At 28.6% G+C, this 16,696-nt stretch overlaps 3 protein-coding genes across 3 annotated transcripts; all 3 read left to right on the top strand.

Annotated features, from left to right (window-relative positions):
- Positions 1-3,508: 3,508 nt before the first annotated feature.
- LOC106694124 (zinc finger protein 652) lies at positions 3,509-5,292 on the top strand. The gene is made up of 3 exons (XM_053737951.1): positions 3,509-3,533; positions 3,584-3,858; positions 4,924-5,292. The coding sequence occupies exons 1-3, from the start codon at positions 3,509-3,511 to the stop codon at positions 5,290-5,292; spliced, it is 669 nt and encodes a 222-aa protein (XP_053593926.1).
- A 3,584-nt stretch (positions 5,293-8,876) lies between these two features.
- Positions 8,877-11,660, top strand: LOC103577488 (putative ankyrin repeat protein RF_0381). The gene is made up of 2 exons (XM_053737950.1): positions 8,877-9,786; positions 11,587-11,660. Exons 1-2 carry the CDS (start codon positions 8,877-8,879, stop codon positions 11,658-11,660), a joined length of 984 nt encoding a protein of 327 aa, XP_053593925.1.
- A 1,136-nt stretch (positions 11,661-12,796) lies between these two features.
- On the top strand, positions 12,797-16,505 carry LOC103577401 (putative ankyrin repeat protein RF_0381). Its single transcript, XM_008558016.3, has 2 exons — positions 12,797-14,986; positions 15,057-16,505. The coding sequence occupies exon 1, from the start codon at positions 13,052-13,054 to the stop codon at positions 14,600-14,602; it is 1,551 nt and encodes a 516-aa protein (XP_008556238.1). The 5' UTR covers positions 12,797-13,051; the 3' UTR covers positions 14,603-14,986; positions 15,057-16,505.
- Positions 16,506-16,696: the final 191 nt, after the last annotated feature.

Raw genomic sequence — 16,696 nt, 5'->3', positions numbered from 1 at the left:
CATCCTAAGAACTGTTCTTAGACGTCTTCATACCTCTTTTTAAAACTATATTATATATTTATATATATATATATATATATATATATATATATATATATATAAATTTATACTGAAATATTTATAATTTTATACCAAAAAAATGCAACTTATAGTCAAATCATGTAATTATTTAAACTACAGAGTTAATCAAACAACATGGAGAGAAAATTATGGTAACCGTTCCTAGTACGTCTATAAAATGTCAACCCATAACGTTATGGTAATAATTACCATAGAAAATTAATTAATTACCACAAGCAAAATATGGAAAAAATGTTCATATCTATGGGAAAAAATTTTTGACTATGACAAAAGTTCCTATACTGTATGATAATAATTACCATTACAATGTAGTAATAACTACCATGAGTGTGGTAATAGTTACTATGAAGTTATAGTAATAATTACTATTAATTTACTGTAATAATTACCGTAAAGTTATAGTAATAATTACTATAGTAGTATGGTAAAAAATCACAATAGTAGCATGGTAATAATTATCATGGCAGTGTGGTAATAGTTACCATAGTAGTATGGTAATAATTACTATAAAGTTATAGTAATAATTAATATTAATTTATTGTAATAATTACCGTAAAGTTATAGTAATAATTACTATAATAGTATGGTAAAAAATCACAATAGTAGCATGGTAATAATTATCATGGCAGTGTGGTAATAGTTACCATAGTAGTATGGTAATAATTACTATAAAGTTATAGTAATAATTACTATTAATTTATTGTAATAATAACCGTAAAGTTATAGTAATAATTACTATTAATTTATTGTAATAATTATCGTAAAGTTATAGTAATAATTACTATAGTAGTATGGTAAAAAATCACAATAGTAGCATGGTAATAATTATCATGGCAGTGTGGTAATAGTTACCATAGTAGAATGGTAATAATTACTATAAAGTTATAGTAATAATTACTATAGTTATGGTAATAATTACGATAGTAGTATGGTAAAAAATTACAATCGTAGCATAGTAATAATTACCATAATGACATTCTAATTATTACCATCATTTTATAAGAACTATTCTGACATCATATAGGAATAAAACCCATATAGATACTGATAGTTACCATAATTTATACAGTTGCCATTCCTCTAATCGACATTTTAAAAAAAATCTGTTACCATATGATATAGGAAACATTCCCATAATATATTGTAATTGTTACCATAAATTTCAATCCGTGAATAAGCCATAAGCCATATTATTACAGTATTACCAATGATTTTATAATTCCAAATATTATTGACTATAGATTTTTAAAACCAATGAATTTAATAAATAATTTTTATGAAAATAAAATTTTCTTTTCATTTCTTGATTTTTTTTTCTTTTCACTTTTTTAATATTTTCTTGCTTAGTAATTTTTTGTTTTCAAATGCATGACACCAACTCACGGAATAGGGAACAAAATTTAAAATAATTAAATTAAACAATAATATAATATTTGATTTCAGAAAAAAAACCGAGAATAAGAGTTGCAGTTTTAACGAAGCTTCAAGATCCCTTGTCAATTCCAGACGTTAAATCTGAGAAACTCGATACCCACTCAGATGACTCGAATGCATCGGACACTGCCTCGATAGCTTCCGTAGACACATTGCTGTCAAATCTTCAGAATATAAGTGCCTCGATAAATCCACAAGATCAAAATCTCGCAGTGCCTATGCTAGATCACAAGCTCGTAAATATCAACCCGGGTTACGATAACTCTCAGATGAATTTGAATTCAAAATATTTTTGCCGGGAGTGCGGGAGAGATTGCGTTACTCTGAGATCTCTTAATAAACACGTACGCGAAGGCTGCGGTAAAGGTCCAAAGTTTACTTGCGATTACTGTAAAAAAGTTTTCAAGCAACGTCATAATTGTCAACGTCACATGTGGAGTGTTCATGGTCATCCAATAGAATCTAATAAATAACAATGATTTTTTTTTTAAATTCAAATTTAGTCTAATTTTTAAATCAAAATTTTTAATTTTAAAATTGAAATTTAATTTTTTTTTCACTTTGAATTAATTTGTTGCGCACAATTTTCTCATAATTTTTTAAATAATTATAATAATATTTGTAATAAAATCAATTTTCTTTAATTTTATTTTATCATTTTTTGTATTAATTAAAATTTGAAAATAAAATTTAAAAAAAAAATTCTGTTTATCTATTATTATAAAAATTGAATTTTTTTAAATTGAAAAAAAAACATTTTATTAATCAAGAAATTATTTTTCAGGTGGAGTGAAGACAAAATAAAATAATTTCGCAAAAGGATTTTTAAATATATTTGAAATTACGTATTAAGTATGTAGTTGTTACTGTAAATAGTTAATTACTTTTATAAAAATTATTTGTGATTGTGGTAACCCATTAAATTTAAAAATCTCCATTTACTCTTCTGTCTCGAATAATTAATTAATTGCTGAGTGATTTAATTACTAACAATGCAAATAAATTTTTTAAAATTACAGTACCGCGGTTGGTGGTGAGAAAAGTCGAGGCGCTCAACTCTTATGACAACAAACCGAGTTCTTTCAAATGTTCACGCTGTGGAAAACAATACCAGCGGGAAAAATCATTTAGAAAACACCAAAGATTTAAATGCGGTAATAATTTTTTTTTCAAATTTCATTTTTATCATCAAGAAAAATTTTAAAAAATTTGTTTTTTTTTTCTTGGCAAAAAAATTTATCTCCCCAAGAAAATTTTCGTTTTTTATTTATACGTAAAAATTTCTTAGGAGTAAAATTTTTTCGCGGCAAAAAATAATTTTTTAAATTGTAATTAAAAAGAAAAAAAAATATTTTTGTTAAAGAATCGATTTGGAAGACAGAAGATCCGTACGAACAAGAAACTTATGGCCGACAATCAGAAAATGAGGATGACAGAGATTACAAAGTAGTAAACTTTAAAATAGAAGAACCAGAAAGAAGATTTATTTGCCTAAGATGCGGAAAGTGTTACAAAGCACAGCGTTCATTGTCGCGGCACAAGCATCACGAGTGTGGGGTCGAACCGAGGAACACTTGCGCGAACTGCGGCCGGAAGTTCGCGCACAAATTCAAACTCGTGAGACACTTGAGGTCTTGCGAGAGAAATCTAGAGAGATAAAATTGTTTTTATTTAATATTTATTATAAATATAATTGATGTTATTATTTTTTTCTACTATAGTATACTTATTTCCTGTACTCTCACGATGTAAAATTATTTAAAATTCGCACTGTTAATTGTTTAGAGCTGGGTGATGTTTAATTAAATATATAAACTATTAAATCACTTGTTAATTTTTTTAAAATTACGACAATAAATTTATTTATTTCTCTGCTATTCTTCTTTGTGACTCATGGTCTCACTTGGCTACTGATTACTTGAGCACGCGCCTGAAAAACTCGTGTATTATTTTAATTATTTATAATTAATTGTAACAATAATTACAATAAATAATGATGATAATTATAACAATAGTAAGTAATGTGTGTAATAATAAACTGACTGATTATTTAAATATTTTGTTTCAGATATCAAGGAATTTTTGGCGGTATCGCAGTCGTCCTCAGACGCGGAAGATAATTATCCACAAAATCTTCTTGGTGTCGCGTACAAAACTTCGGTTAATGAATCAAAAGAAGTGCGAGATCGTGATGGAAAATATGTCTGTACAAAATGTGGCAAATCTTATATCGCTGCGACATCACTGAGACGGCACAGACGTCTCGAGTGTGGCGTCGATCCATCTGAGAAATGTCACATTTGTAACAGACGATTCAGACACAAATTTGTTCTTACTGCTCATGTACAAAATTGTGAAAGAAAGTTAATCAGCCTCGGTATCATTCCTTTGGTCGAAACAAATGACGACTGAGTTATAAAAAAAAAAAAAATCAATCAAAAGTTGCCTTTAATTCTTGTCTAATTTCCCCAAAAATTTCAAATTGTTCTACAAATCATAATATTAGATTTCTATTCTATGACTTTATTGATTTTAAAATTAACGCCACGTCTTGGTCTCGAACCCTAGACCTTTCGCGTTAAAGCCAGCGCCTTAACTCACGCAGCTAATGCTGGTCATTATTGCACCTCATATTTATTATTAAATATCCAAATTAAATTACCACTTTTATTTAAATTTAAAAAACAATTAATTCTAGAAAAAACTAAAAATTAATTTTTTTTAAGGAAACTAAGTTTACAAATATGTTTTTTTTGTTACGAATGTAATTAATACATTAATAAATATTTTATGACAAACTTATAATTTATTAGTAATAAATATATATGTATATAAATGCATGGACTATTTAATTATAATTTATTACTGCTAATTATTAGATAATAATAATATTATTTTATTAACAAGACCATTTATATTTTCAGTGCATGGATACCCGTGGACTAGAACGACGAGGACTAAACTACGGTCGCTTGGATTTACGGGATTTCGAAATATCGACAACAAACCAACTTTCGTTTGTCTGAATTGCCACCAATTGTTTGCCAGCATGTCGAATCTTCATCGCCACCAAAAGTCACACTGCGGATTTAAAAAAAATACCGTCGAGTGCGACAAATGCAAAAAACAGTTTAGCCGCAAAGACGTTTTGCTGAGACATCAATTAAATTTTTGCAGATAATTACGATAAATAAAATTTTAAAAAATATTTAAATAATCCGTCTGTCGTTAAATAAAAATAAAATAAATAAATAAACACTCGTATTTATTTACTCACTTTTAAAATTCTCTTTTGTACATAAAATTTATTTAATTACCGCTAATTTTAAATCATTTTTTTTTACTAACCCATTAATTGTAATTAAAATTAATTTCGTGTTAAAAAATAAATAATTTTAAAATTTCTAGGCGCTAACATTTTTTTTTGTTGTGCTTGCAGCCTTTAAAATCGAACGGGTATGGAGCTGGTGCGTAAAGAGCGAAGACAACGCGAGTAATCCAGAGGAAGAACTTTCAGCAAATCCTGACCCAGAAGCTGAGGGCCAAAAACAAATCCTACCGCGAACCAGATTCAACACGACATTCGTGTGCGCTTCTTGTGGACGAAGATACGCTCGCAAAAGCTCTCTAAGACGTCACAAAAAAAAATGCGTCGTCGAACCGACACTTCAGTGCATCATCTGCGAGGAAAAGTTTTACAAAAACTACCAGCTTGAATTGCACATGAAACAATGCCTTAAACGTATACAGAAACATGATACGTCTGATAATATATAAATATTAATTTTACATACAGTCGGACCTCGCTATAAGACTATCGCCGTTTTGTGTTTTATTTATGTATTTTGTTCAACTGTTTTATTATACAGTCAATATATTTTATATATATTTATAAACAAATAGAATTTGTCTTTTTCTCTTAATCGATTTTAAATCGTTTGTTAGTCTTATCGCGAGGTTTAGGCGCGAAATTTTGATTGAGTTGTTGGTGGGAGAACATTAACGCGTAGTCTTATAATGAGGTCTGACTGTACATATATATGATATATAATTTGCATATGATCAATTAATACAATTATTATTACTTAATTAAATAAAATATATATGGATTTATTTTAAAAGTATTTAAATATTAGAGATGCATTTAAAGTTGTTATTGATTATAAATAAAATACGAAACTTTATGGTTTGTTTTATATTATTGATAATTATATATATAAATATATATATTAAAGACAATCACTGGGTTGAAACTTATAAATGTTTAATTTTTATCAAGGTCACGAATATATGTTAGTTATTTTAATGTGTGCAATAGATTTATGGTGTGTAATAGATCTTAGATCGATGGTAAGAAACTGTGGAACAAGAAATTTTAAAAAATATATGTAGTCTGTAAGAATTGCATTGTGTAATTTATATATTTTCACAAGAATAAAATATGAAATAAATGAATCGATGATTGAGGTTTATTATTATTAGTAGTAGGTTGCAGTTTACAGCCTCTCCAGAGATCTTTTACACTTCAGTCTCTAGTATTTGACCTGCCTATTTTTGTTTTTTATAGAAATCAATATATTGCATTTGTTCTCGAGTCGAAATTTTCAAATAATTTTGCCATATTGTAATAATTCGTTGAGTAAGTTCCAAAAATACTGTAGATTCAAAAGTTAATGTAAATGGATACATATATATGTGGGCCAAATTAATTAATTGAAAGAATGACTATGAATAGATTTACCCACTTGTAATTATTGTGTTTTGATTTCAGGGGATTGGTTGAAGATTGAGCGTTATGTCTGTAAATACTGCGGTGGTGATTTTGGATGGAGATTCGAATTGCAAGAACATCTCAAATTAAACTGTATAATTAAAAAGCTCAGACGATGAAGATAACTTTTTATTTTTTATTTGATAAATTTATACAGTTAATAAAAAAGAATGAAAAATTAAGTGTTGAGTATTATCCTGTTGTTGTTTTTAGTTATTCGTGCTTCCTGGTGAATGGTATATGTGTATTTGTCTTGTCTCATCCAGGAATTGTTGAAGAAGAATAATAATAACAGTTGTAATTGACGCGAGAATATTTTTTTGTTTGTTGACTTTCTTAGAGCTTGGCCAGTCACCGGAAATGGCAATCGAGTGGTACTATCAATACCAGAGTCTATATCTCCGTCTGGTAGCTGAGCAGAAAATCACCGGAACTCATATTGCTCCAGCGGATCAGCTTTCGCTAATGGATCATCTGTCTATGGAGCAGCCTCTGGAAAATTCGTCAGACTTGGCCGGCAAATCGAGTTCTCCTTCGAGTTACTTCTGTCCGAAATGCGGCAACAATTACTCGCGACTTCACTCACTAAACCGGCACATTAAATTCGAGTGCGGGGTCGAGCCGCAGTTCGAGTGTCCCCTGTGCCATAAAAAATCTAAACACAAGCATAATCTTCTGCTCCACATGCGCACGCACCAAAAGCATTAACGTCCTAAAATCTGTACCAATCTTCCAATCTATTGTTACATACCTCTATTATAGTTTATATTACGTTACTTTTGTATTTAATGGTCTGTAATAATCTTCGGTAAGACTTAATTTACAATATTAGATTATATTGTAGTGCCATATATTTTTATTCAGGGCAATAATTTCTAAATATAAAAAATTTATTTAGGAATTAAAAATGATTGCTATTGAACCGAAAATGAACAAACGAACGTAGGAAAGTATTAAATTTAATTTAATGGACAATAATTATAGAGAAACAAATAGTCTGATATGATAGACAGAGTTTATATTAAATATTATTAATTATAAATTTAATAAATTGTTAAACCGTATAATGAAACAAAAAAAAACTCAAAAAATAAAACAAAGATGTCCTGTATAATTTTTGAATAAATATTATAAAGACGTAACTCTTATTGAGTTAATTTATCTGCTCGCATGATCTCAAGTAAATCACTAGTGACTAGAACTGCATCACTATTTATTTTTTTTTTGCTAATTACGCTTTTAAATTGACTGTCACCATTTAATTAAATAATAAATATAAGCTGGATTATCGGGCTTGAAAAATCAAACGGTTAGTTCACAAAAAGAGAGTTTATTTTTTTGTTACAGCTTGGGGCCTGGTACCAGGAATCAACGAGCCCACGTCATCTGTTTACGGACTTTACTCGTGTCCTAAATGCACCCGAAGTTACTCGCACAAGTGCACTCTGATGAGGCATCTGAGACTCGAGTGCGGGGTCGGTCCAAGATTTCAATGCTCCAGCTGCAAGAAAAAATTCAAACATCGACACCATCTAAGAGACCATGAAAAAATCCATGGGCATAATTGAAATTAACCTGCACTTACTCAAATTTATTTAAGACATTGGATCATTATTTAAAATATTTAGTCTTAATTTTTTTTTTTATGCACAAATGTATAAAATATTTTTTAAATAAATTCAGTATTACATTATAAATGTATTATCTTTGTATAATAAATTTTCATTTAGGTATGGCATTGTGACAATATTTTATTGAGGATAAAATGTTTAGTTTTTTAAAATTGAGTTTAAAAAAAAAATTTTTTTTAATAACTACTTGTTAATTAATTATTTAATATATAAATTTCAAATGGAATTTAATAATTAATTTTGTAATATTAAAAATTTTTCTCCTTTTTGGCTCTCGCCCCTATTGGGCCACGCTACGTGCCACTAAAATAAAGAAAATTGAAATGTAGCCTATGTAACCCTTCTCTGGTCGACCTTGAATCCTTACTCTTAATATGAATCATTCGTTCTATTCTTAAAATGAGAGAGCTATAGTCTGTTTTCTAGAGAGTATGAGTAGAGGTACCTCTACCCTCCATACTAGAGAAGGGCCCGAAAATAGTTGAAGGGGGCGCTTGTCTACACTAGCTACCACAACTAAACTTTCACTCATACAGCCTTACAAGAGACTATAATTGGCTCTACATATCCCCGCATGACTCACACTTAGACTCACCGATACTCCGAGCCAAGAAAGGGTTATTTTTTATGAGAGTGGGGATGAAAATTTCGGGGGCGGAAATAACTTAACTATATGCAAGAGACTGACCTTCCTTAATCTCAAACTACAGTAGAACATATTTTCTCCAAGTAAAGACCACGTGTTTGTACTAGTGAAAAATTAAACCTGTGCGTATATCGTCTATTGTATAAAACTCATTATTAAAAATATGTTGAGTGCTGCAATCAATGATATTTTTTCACGTAATAAAGTTCAAGATGATGATGATGATAAGAATCGCGATTTAATAAAAATTTTAAATGAATCAGAAGTTTCGGTGGTCTCAAGTAGAAGTAATTATCCATGGCCAATAGTCGAGATGGAACTACGAAAAATAGTCAAATCGCTGAAAAATAACGGAGATAAACTACTTCCCAAAAGTAATTGTTTAGAGAGAGGATTACTTACATATGCCGCCCGAGTTGGTGATATTGAACTGCTTAAACAACGGATTCGCCAAGGGGCAGATGTTAATAGTTCAGGACAGAAAGGCAGTTCTCCACTCCACGTGGCAGCGTGGTATGGACATCCCGAGATCATCGAACTTCTTATTAATAATGGAGCACGTCTTGATCCTGAATTAAATGGACCAATGAAAAATGGATACACTCCGCTACATCTTGCATGTTTAAATAATAAAATTAAGTGTGTGAGAGTTCTATTGAACTATGGAGCAAGCGTTACTCCAAAAGCCGCCGGTGTTCACCATCCAATCCACATCGCGGTATTTAAGAACAATGTTGTAGTAGCGGCGTTGCTTTTGAACCATGGCGTAGACGTGAATCTAAGATTTGACAATACATTTTTTTATAATAAATGGAACAAGTTGATTTTTTGGAAGGATATGGATTTAACGCTGTTACACTGCTCGATTGCTCGAAAATACAAAGAAATGACAGCATTATTGTTGGAGCATGGAGCTGATATTCATCTAAAGACAAGGTCAAATAAAACATCATTGATGCACGCTGTTGAAGCAAATGATCCCGAGTTGGTTGAATCATTTTTGGAGAAAGGTGAAAATCCCAACGATAAAGATATTTATGGTGAACCAGTATTGTTTTACACGCTCGTAAATGCCCATAATCAATCTAAGTATAATAATGTAGAAGAATTTTATTCTGGTAATGAGAAATTGAGTATAATAAAATTGTTGTACGCTGCTGGAGCTGACATCAATGCAAAATTTCTATCTAATGGATTTTATAATTCTCTTGTTTACTACACGTGTAAGTATACACAGCTCGACACCGCTCGATATATACTTGGTAAAACCAATTTCGATTGGCGGAACATTGATGTTCCAACACTTATGGCAACAAAATTTACGACTAGAAGTATCTCCCCAATTGATGATTGTAATATTTCGTACTTTTCATCTCTTCTGCGAGATTCATTTAGTTTGGAAGTATTATTATCGAACTACATTTTTAGTAAACACATGATTGGTTTACCAGTAAAAGAAGAATTATTATCAGCAGTAGCCTCTTTAAATTACCAGGAAGCATTCTTTCTAAACGGAATCGAACCTCTTACGGAATATTTTAAAAAAATAATCAGATATGCAAAAGAAAAAACGATTGGAAATACTAAAATTTCTTTATGGCATGTATTGACTTGTAAAATGACGGAATTAGTGAGACTTTCATTTCATAAAGATTTTCGGAGTTTATGTCTGAAAGATTATGCAGATGATTTGAAAGATTATTGTGACATGTTTGAATTTCGTTTGAAAACTGCCATCAAAAGAAGCACTTCGATAGAAAAAAGTAGCAAAATAATGTTTGATTTATTTTACAATTATATACCGTATGATTGTTGCGAAAAAATTGCAACATGTTTTGATGATAAAGAATTAGACGATTTTATAAAAAATTCAAGTAATGATATAGTTTATTAATTTTGATTTATTATATGTACATATAAATAAATGTATACATATTAAATAAATATTTAATATTATTAAAATTTTTTTTTTATTTTGTTGGCTAATGTTCCATTTTTTTTTCTAGCGTTAAGTCCTTAATTCTTTATTTATGGTAAAAATTGTTTAAAAAAAAAATTTTATTCTTTACAAGTTAATAAAATTTCTTATTTTTTTTTTTTTTTTTAACTACAAAAATTTTGAAGATGCGACTCTGTCACTAGTAGAATTCTCAGAGAGGTCTTATGTAAATTTATATCTTAAGATAGTCATAATATTAATCATTAATATCACATACTATAGATTGCTAATTTACTTTTATCAATAAATAATTATCCAATACAGTAAAATTTAATTAAATTTAATGAGTTAATTAAGAAAGTAAGTAAATGAAGTATAAAAAAAATTAATTTATTAAATGCTAAACCTGGACCTAGATCTAGACCATTCTACTAATTCCTAGGATCAATATTCGTTGAATATTCATTTATTTATTTACTTTAATTACTCTATTGTTTCATTAATTCGGCAAATTTAAGCGTGACTTCACGTAATCAGTCTGTAATTTATAAATAATTTATTATTATTATTATTATTATTATTATTATTATTTGCGCTGTAATTTCATCGTAAAAAATGTCTGCTGGCAACAATAATAAAAAGTTATATTTTTCAAGACCCACTTTGTCTTTATATTGACATCAATTCGGTAATTGGGGTAAGAACAAATTTTCTTGGAATAAAAAAAAAAATTTCTGAGGTTAGAAAAAAATTCATGAACTAAGAAAAATTTTTGTATTCAATTCATAATACAAAATAATTATTAATAATTGTCAATAATTAGCTTACAGGACCGAGATTAGCTGTAGTAGGGACTAGTATATCATTGTAAACTTCATGTAGCCTTGTAAGCCATTTGAATGCTGCCGTGATTGAAAAAAGGAATTTGAAAAGATTTAAAACCTTCTCCGTGTAATATTTAATAAATTACTTTATATCCTAACGCTTTTTGCCAAAACCTTCGGAGAAAATGGCGGTAGTGGAATTTCCAGTTGCCCTGACAGCTCTCTGCTCGATATTTGATAATCTATTTTTAATTTTATAGTTTTCTTCAAGAACCTTTGGCAAAGACGTCTTGGTAGTCGAGCTCCCAGTTCCTCCGACATACTTTATATTTAATACACACTCAATAATTCCTGACCACGATGGAAATTTGATTATCGTCTTTAACATAGTAAATACTAAAAACTGGTTTGTTCATTTTTATAAATGTCCATTTAGTTAATTCCACTAAAATATAATTTAATTTATTCAAATTTCCATTAATACAGATTTTATTTTTATAGATGGGTATTTATACGAATGTCCATTTTTGTACTTTTCCTAAAATTCAAATTTCCACTTTTTCGATTGTCCATAAATTAATTTTTACATAAACTCATATGTTCATTTATTCATAAATAGTTTTATTCAATTAATCATTGATACCTTTTTACGTTTATGTTTATTTCTTAGATTATATTTGTTTATTAATCAAATTTTTATTTTTTTTAATTATACAATTTTTTTATGAAACATTCTTATAAATTACAGTAACAAAAAAGTCCATTAGTTTATTTAAACTTTTCAAAATTATACCAACTTAACATATTTCCTTCCGGAAGTATGTTCAAAAATAAAGTTTTTCTTTTTTTCAGTTGGCCACATGTACAGTTGTACAACTGCAATAATTTCCTAATTTCACATATTTCCATTTGTATTATTGTACATTTATATTTAAATTATTTCATTATTTTTCCCTAAATTTCAAATAACCATTTCCATAAATTCACAAAAAAATTAATTCAAATGACCAAAAATACAAAAGTACATTGAAACAAAAGCAACATAAGCAGGGATGAATTATTGCAGCGCATTGTATATATATTTCTTACAATAAAATAACTTATTTAAAGAAAATATATACGATCGTCTTTTTTCCCGCGAATTTTAAATATAATTCAAATGATAAATTTAAGGGTCAAGATCCTTTTAACGATACCAAGTTTAATAACATTAACTAATCCTATCATATAGATATGCTTAGAACAAAATTTTCCTTATTCTCTTAATATACGTATATAAATTATTTTATTGTCCGAAATAATTTTATAAATACGTCTCATCTTTCACGTTCTTTATTTCCTTTAATTTTGCTACTTTTGCTTAGCAATAATTAAGTTATTAAGACTCAATTGAAGTACAAAATTTCCCTTTCTTCTGCATTAATTTGAGGAATAGGATAAGAATGGGGATGAAAATCGTTTAAGTAAATACAGACGAGTAATACTGATTAGCTTCAAACAATAGTCGAACATATTTTCTTCGAGTAATTACCTCGTGCTTCAGTTACTGAAAAATTACAGTTATGTGTAGATGATATCAGCGTCAATACAATAAATTCCTACACAATGTATCAGTAAAATTAATTTTTTTATAAAGTGAATTTATTAATAAAAGTAAAGTGTTAATAAAAAATATTAATGCATAAAAAATAGTAACCCTTGTGTACAATATTTATTATTATAAATATGTCGAGTGTTTCAAGCAGTAATTCAGAAAATAATTTTTCAAAAGGCGGGCTACTTTATCAAGCTGTTCGAGAGGGTAACATTGAATCGGTTAAAGAAGCTATTCGTCAAGGTATTGATGTTAATAAATTAGGACCAAGTGGTTTTTCTTCACTCCATGTAGCAGCATGGAATGGATATCTCGAGATCATTAAGCTACTTATCAAGAATGGAGCACATCTTGAATCTGTGTCAAATGGACCAATAAAATATGGATACACTCCGCTACATCTTGCATGTTTAAATAATAAAATTGAGTGTGTAAAAGTTTTATTGAAATATGGAGCAAGTGTTACTCCAAAAGCCGCCGGTGTTCACCATCCAATCCACATCGCGGTATTTAAGAATTATGTTGAAGTAGCGGCGTTGCTTTTGAACCATGGCGCAGACGTGAATCTAAGATTTGACAATACATTTTTTTATAATAAATGGGACAAGTTGATTTTTTGGAAGGATATGGATTTAACGCTGTTACACTGCTCGATTGCTCGAAAATACAAAGAAATGACAGCATTATTGTTGAAGCATGGAGCTGATATTAATTTAAAGACAAGGTCAAATAAAACATCATTGATGCACGCTGTTGAAGCAAATGATCCCGAGTTGGTTGAATCATTTTTGGAGAAAGGTGCGAATCCCAATGATCAAGATATTTATGGTGAACCAGTAGGTTTTTTCACGGTCTTAAATGCCAATAGTTATCAATCTACTTATAATTATGAAGAATTAGAAAGAAAATATGAAAAGTTGGAGATAATGAAACTTTTATACAATGCCGGAACTAACATCAACGCAAATTTTGAACCAGTCGCTTCCTATAGTTCACTTATTTATTATGCGATTGTCCTTGGGCACACAGAGATCGTCAAATTTATACTTTTTGAGACAGACTTTAATTATCAAAGCCTCGATTCCAGGGCAATTTATCTGGCGAGGATTAACCCGCGCATACTCTCCCGAAATCCACAAGTTGACTCGAACTTCATTAAATATCTCACCAAACAATTTTTGGTTATGAAATATTCTCTAGTTATTTACGTGATCAGTAAACATATGATTGGATGGCCAGTTGAAGAACAACTATTAGCGACAACAGAATCTCCTATTGCTCCTTATCAATCAATAGCACACCTGAATCAAGACTATATCAAAAATAAAATTAAAAATATCATAAACACAATGAAAAAAACATTTATTGGAAATACTATAATTTCTTACTGGCGTATATTGACTTGCAAGAAGTCAGAATTAGTAAAAATTTCACGTAATCAAGAACTACAGAGCTTACGCGTAAGTGATTATAAAAATGAATTCTACCTCTATCATTACACGATTAAAGTTCGTTTGGAAGCTGCCATAGAACAAAGTATTTTGTTCGTAAAAACAATTGAAATATTATCCTCTTTGTTTGGCGATCACTTGAAGTACGATTGCTGTGAACAAATCGCAATGTTTTTCAATGACCAAGAATTAAAAGAATTAGTCAATTTTTCGAGCGATGATAAATTCTAATCCGGCTTAATTTTATTTATATTCAATACACAAATTGACATCATTTAGATGACAGTTTTTTTTACCAATCAAGACACAAAAATTTTAACAAAACAATTAAAAAATTATGTCGCTGAATAAATATATGGTTAAAAGACGACAAAAGTGATGAAAAAGCAACAATAAGTAAATTATTATCTAAAGAATTTTTTTAATTCCACTGACTTTTACGACGGAAAAAAGAAGAAAAATTTTCTATGACTCCTAGGACAAATATCAGTACATTTTATTTATGATATCTATGGGACCGCAGTTTGTTGGCCTATCAAGGAACAATAATTTCGAAAAAGTAACCAGAACTTTGTCACCGAAAAAACACTTGATTACAAGACTCGACAGAAAAAGGTGACAAAAAGTAAATTACAAATAATTGTCAATTTATCTAACGGATTTTTTTAATTTAAATATTTTTTAGGCCGGAGAAGAGACTGATTTTCCATGGCTCCTAGGATACACATCTGGATGTCTAATTAATTCAAAAAAAAATTGGCGTTGAGAGGAAATAAAATTTTTCTTTTACTTTTATAATTATTTATAAAAAATCTCAAGTATCTTTATTCTTTATACTACTTAAGTTTATTTTATTAAGTAGATTTCTTTAAAAATCGGACTATTGCAATGGGTCTCATTATCGAATTATCAAAGAATTTTGCCACCATATATCTTATTTTACCTAGTAGAGTCAAAAAATACCATCCACTCAAAAATTTATATATGTATGTATGTATGTATGTATATATATATATACGATATAACGCGCCTTGTCATCACGATAGCGCCCGAAAGTATCAACAGATCTTAATGAAAATTTATACACTTATTTATTGGACGATTACCTTGATCAAGTTCGAAGATGAGCCCAATCAGTCGATTAGTTTGGAAGTTGCAGGTGTTTAAATTTTTTTTTATTTTCATAAAAATGAATTTTATGGCTTTATACTTAAATAACTTTTGAATCGAAAATGATAAGTTAATTCTGTAAAAAGTATCTTAAAATTCGTACAATTAGCTTTAGTTTTTACTATATTACTTGTTTTTTTAAAAATCTTGTCTAACAATTTGATGATCTCGAAAATTTCACAAAAAATTAAAAAAGCTTATTTTTGCGGCTTAGTCCTTTAATAACTTCGGAATGATAAGGCATAACTAGAGACAAAATTTTTGCCTCAATTTCAAACTGAATGGTTCATATGTTTAACATATTAAGGCAAAAATATTAGTCTTATAAAAAAAGTTTTAAAACAAAAGTTGTAGGAAATTTAATTTTATAAAAAAAATGTCTCTTATGATTTTTTTATACAACGAATATTTTCACCGCAATTCCATAATTAAGATTCATAATGAAGGATTCAAATTTTTGATAATTATGAAAATCTAAATTTTTAAATTACGGCTTTCTTATTAGTCCTATGAAAAAATTATATAAGACATTTTTTTTATAAAATTAAATTTCCTACAACTTTTGTATGAAAAATTTTTTTATACGATCAATATTTCCGCCACAATATTAAAAATTTGATAGCATTAATTATTAATTGTTATTTTTAAATCAAAGCAAAAATCCCGGCTCTAAGCATAACTCATTTCCTCGAAATTCATGCTTATATTTACAAAATAAGTATTAATTACACTATTGTAGCTTAATTGTCTTTAGATAAGAAATCTAGCTTTCCATTCCGGATAAAGCCGAACGGCTTTTTTATTTATATAAATATTTGAAACTTTATATTTTATATTGTTGTTCTCAATACATTTTTTGACCGAATATTTTAAGTTGTAATTAAGTTTTTCATCTTATTAAATATAAGCAAGTTTTTTATTATTGTAAGTCATAATAAAAATTATAATAAAGTAAATAGAGATATAGCTGGTTCTGTGTATCGTTTATTTTTAAAAATAAATTTTTTTTAAATTTCTAAAATAAGAGTTGCAGACACATCATTTTTTTCCATTCATAAAATTTTATTAATTTTAAAATTTTAACTCCACTCGACATCTGAATAGATTACATACCATCTATCACTTAAATCATAATTAAAATATTAATTAAAAAAT

This window comes from Microplitis demolitor, chromosome 4, assembly GCF_026212275.2.
Source record: "Microplitis demolitor isolate Queensland-Clemson2020A chromosome 4, iyMicDemo2.1a, whole genome shotgun sequence".
NCBI classification, from domain to species: Eukaryota; Metazoa; Arthropoda; class Insecta; order Hymenoptera; family Braconidae; genus Microplitis; species Microplitis demolitor.
This window is presented reverse-complemented; position numbering and strand designations above follow the sequence as displayed.

Bases quoted from the DNA above. Each gene is read 5' to 3' on its own strand.
- LOC103577488 (XM_053737950.1), top strand. From the start codon at position 8,877: ATGGAACTACGAAAAATAGTCAAATCGCTGAAAAATAACGGAGATAAA. The intron at 9,787-11,586 runs GTAAGTATACAC...TTAATTTTATAG, and splicing joins TTCTCTTGTTTACTACACGT to TTTTCTTCAAGAACCTTTGG.
- LOC106694124 (XM_053737951.1), top strand. From the start codon at position 3,509: ATGATGATAATTATAACAATAGTAA. The intron at 3,534-3,583 runs GTAATGTGTGTA...ATTTTGTTTCAG, and splicing joins GATAATTATAACAATAGTAA to ATATCAAGGAATTTTTGGCG. The intron at 3,859-4,923 runs GTACAAAATTGT...TAAAATTTCTAG, and splicing joins AATTTGTTCTTACTGCTCAT to GCGCTAACATTTTTTTTTGT.
- LOC103577401 (XM_008558016.3), top strand. From the start codon at position 13,052: ATGTCGAGTGTTTCAAGCAGTAATTCAGAAAATAATTTTTCAAAAGGC.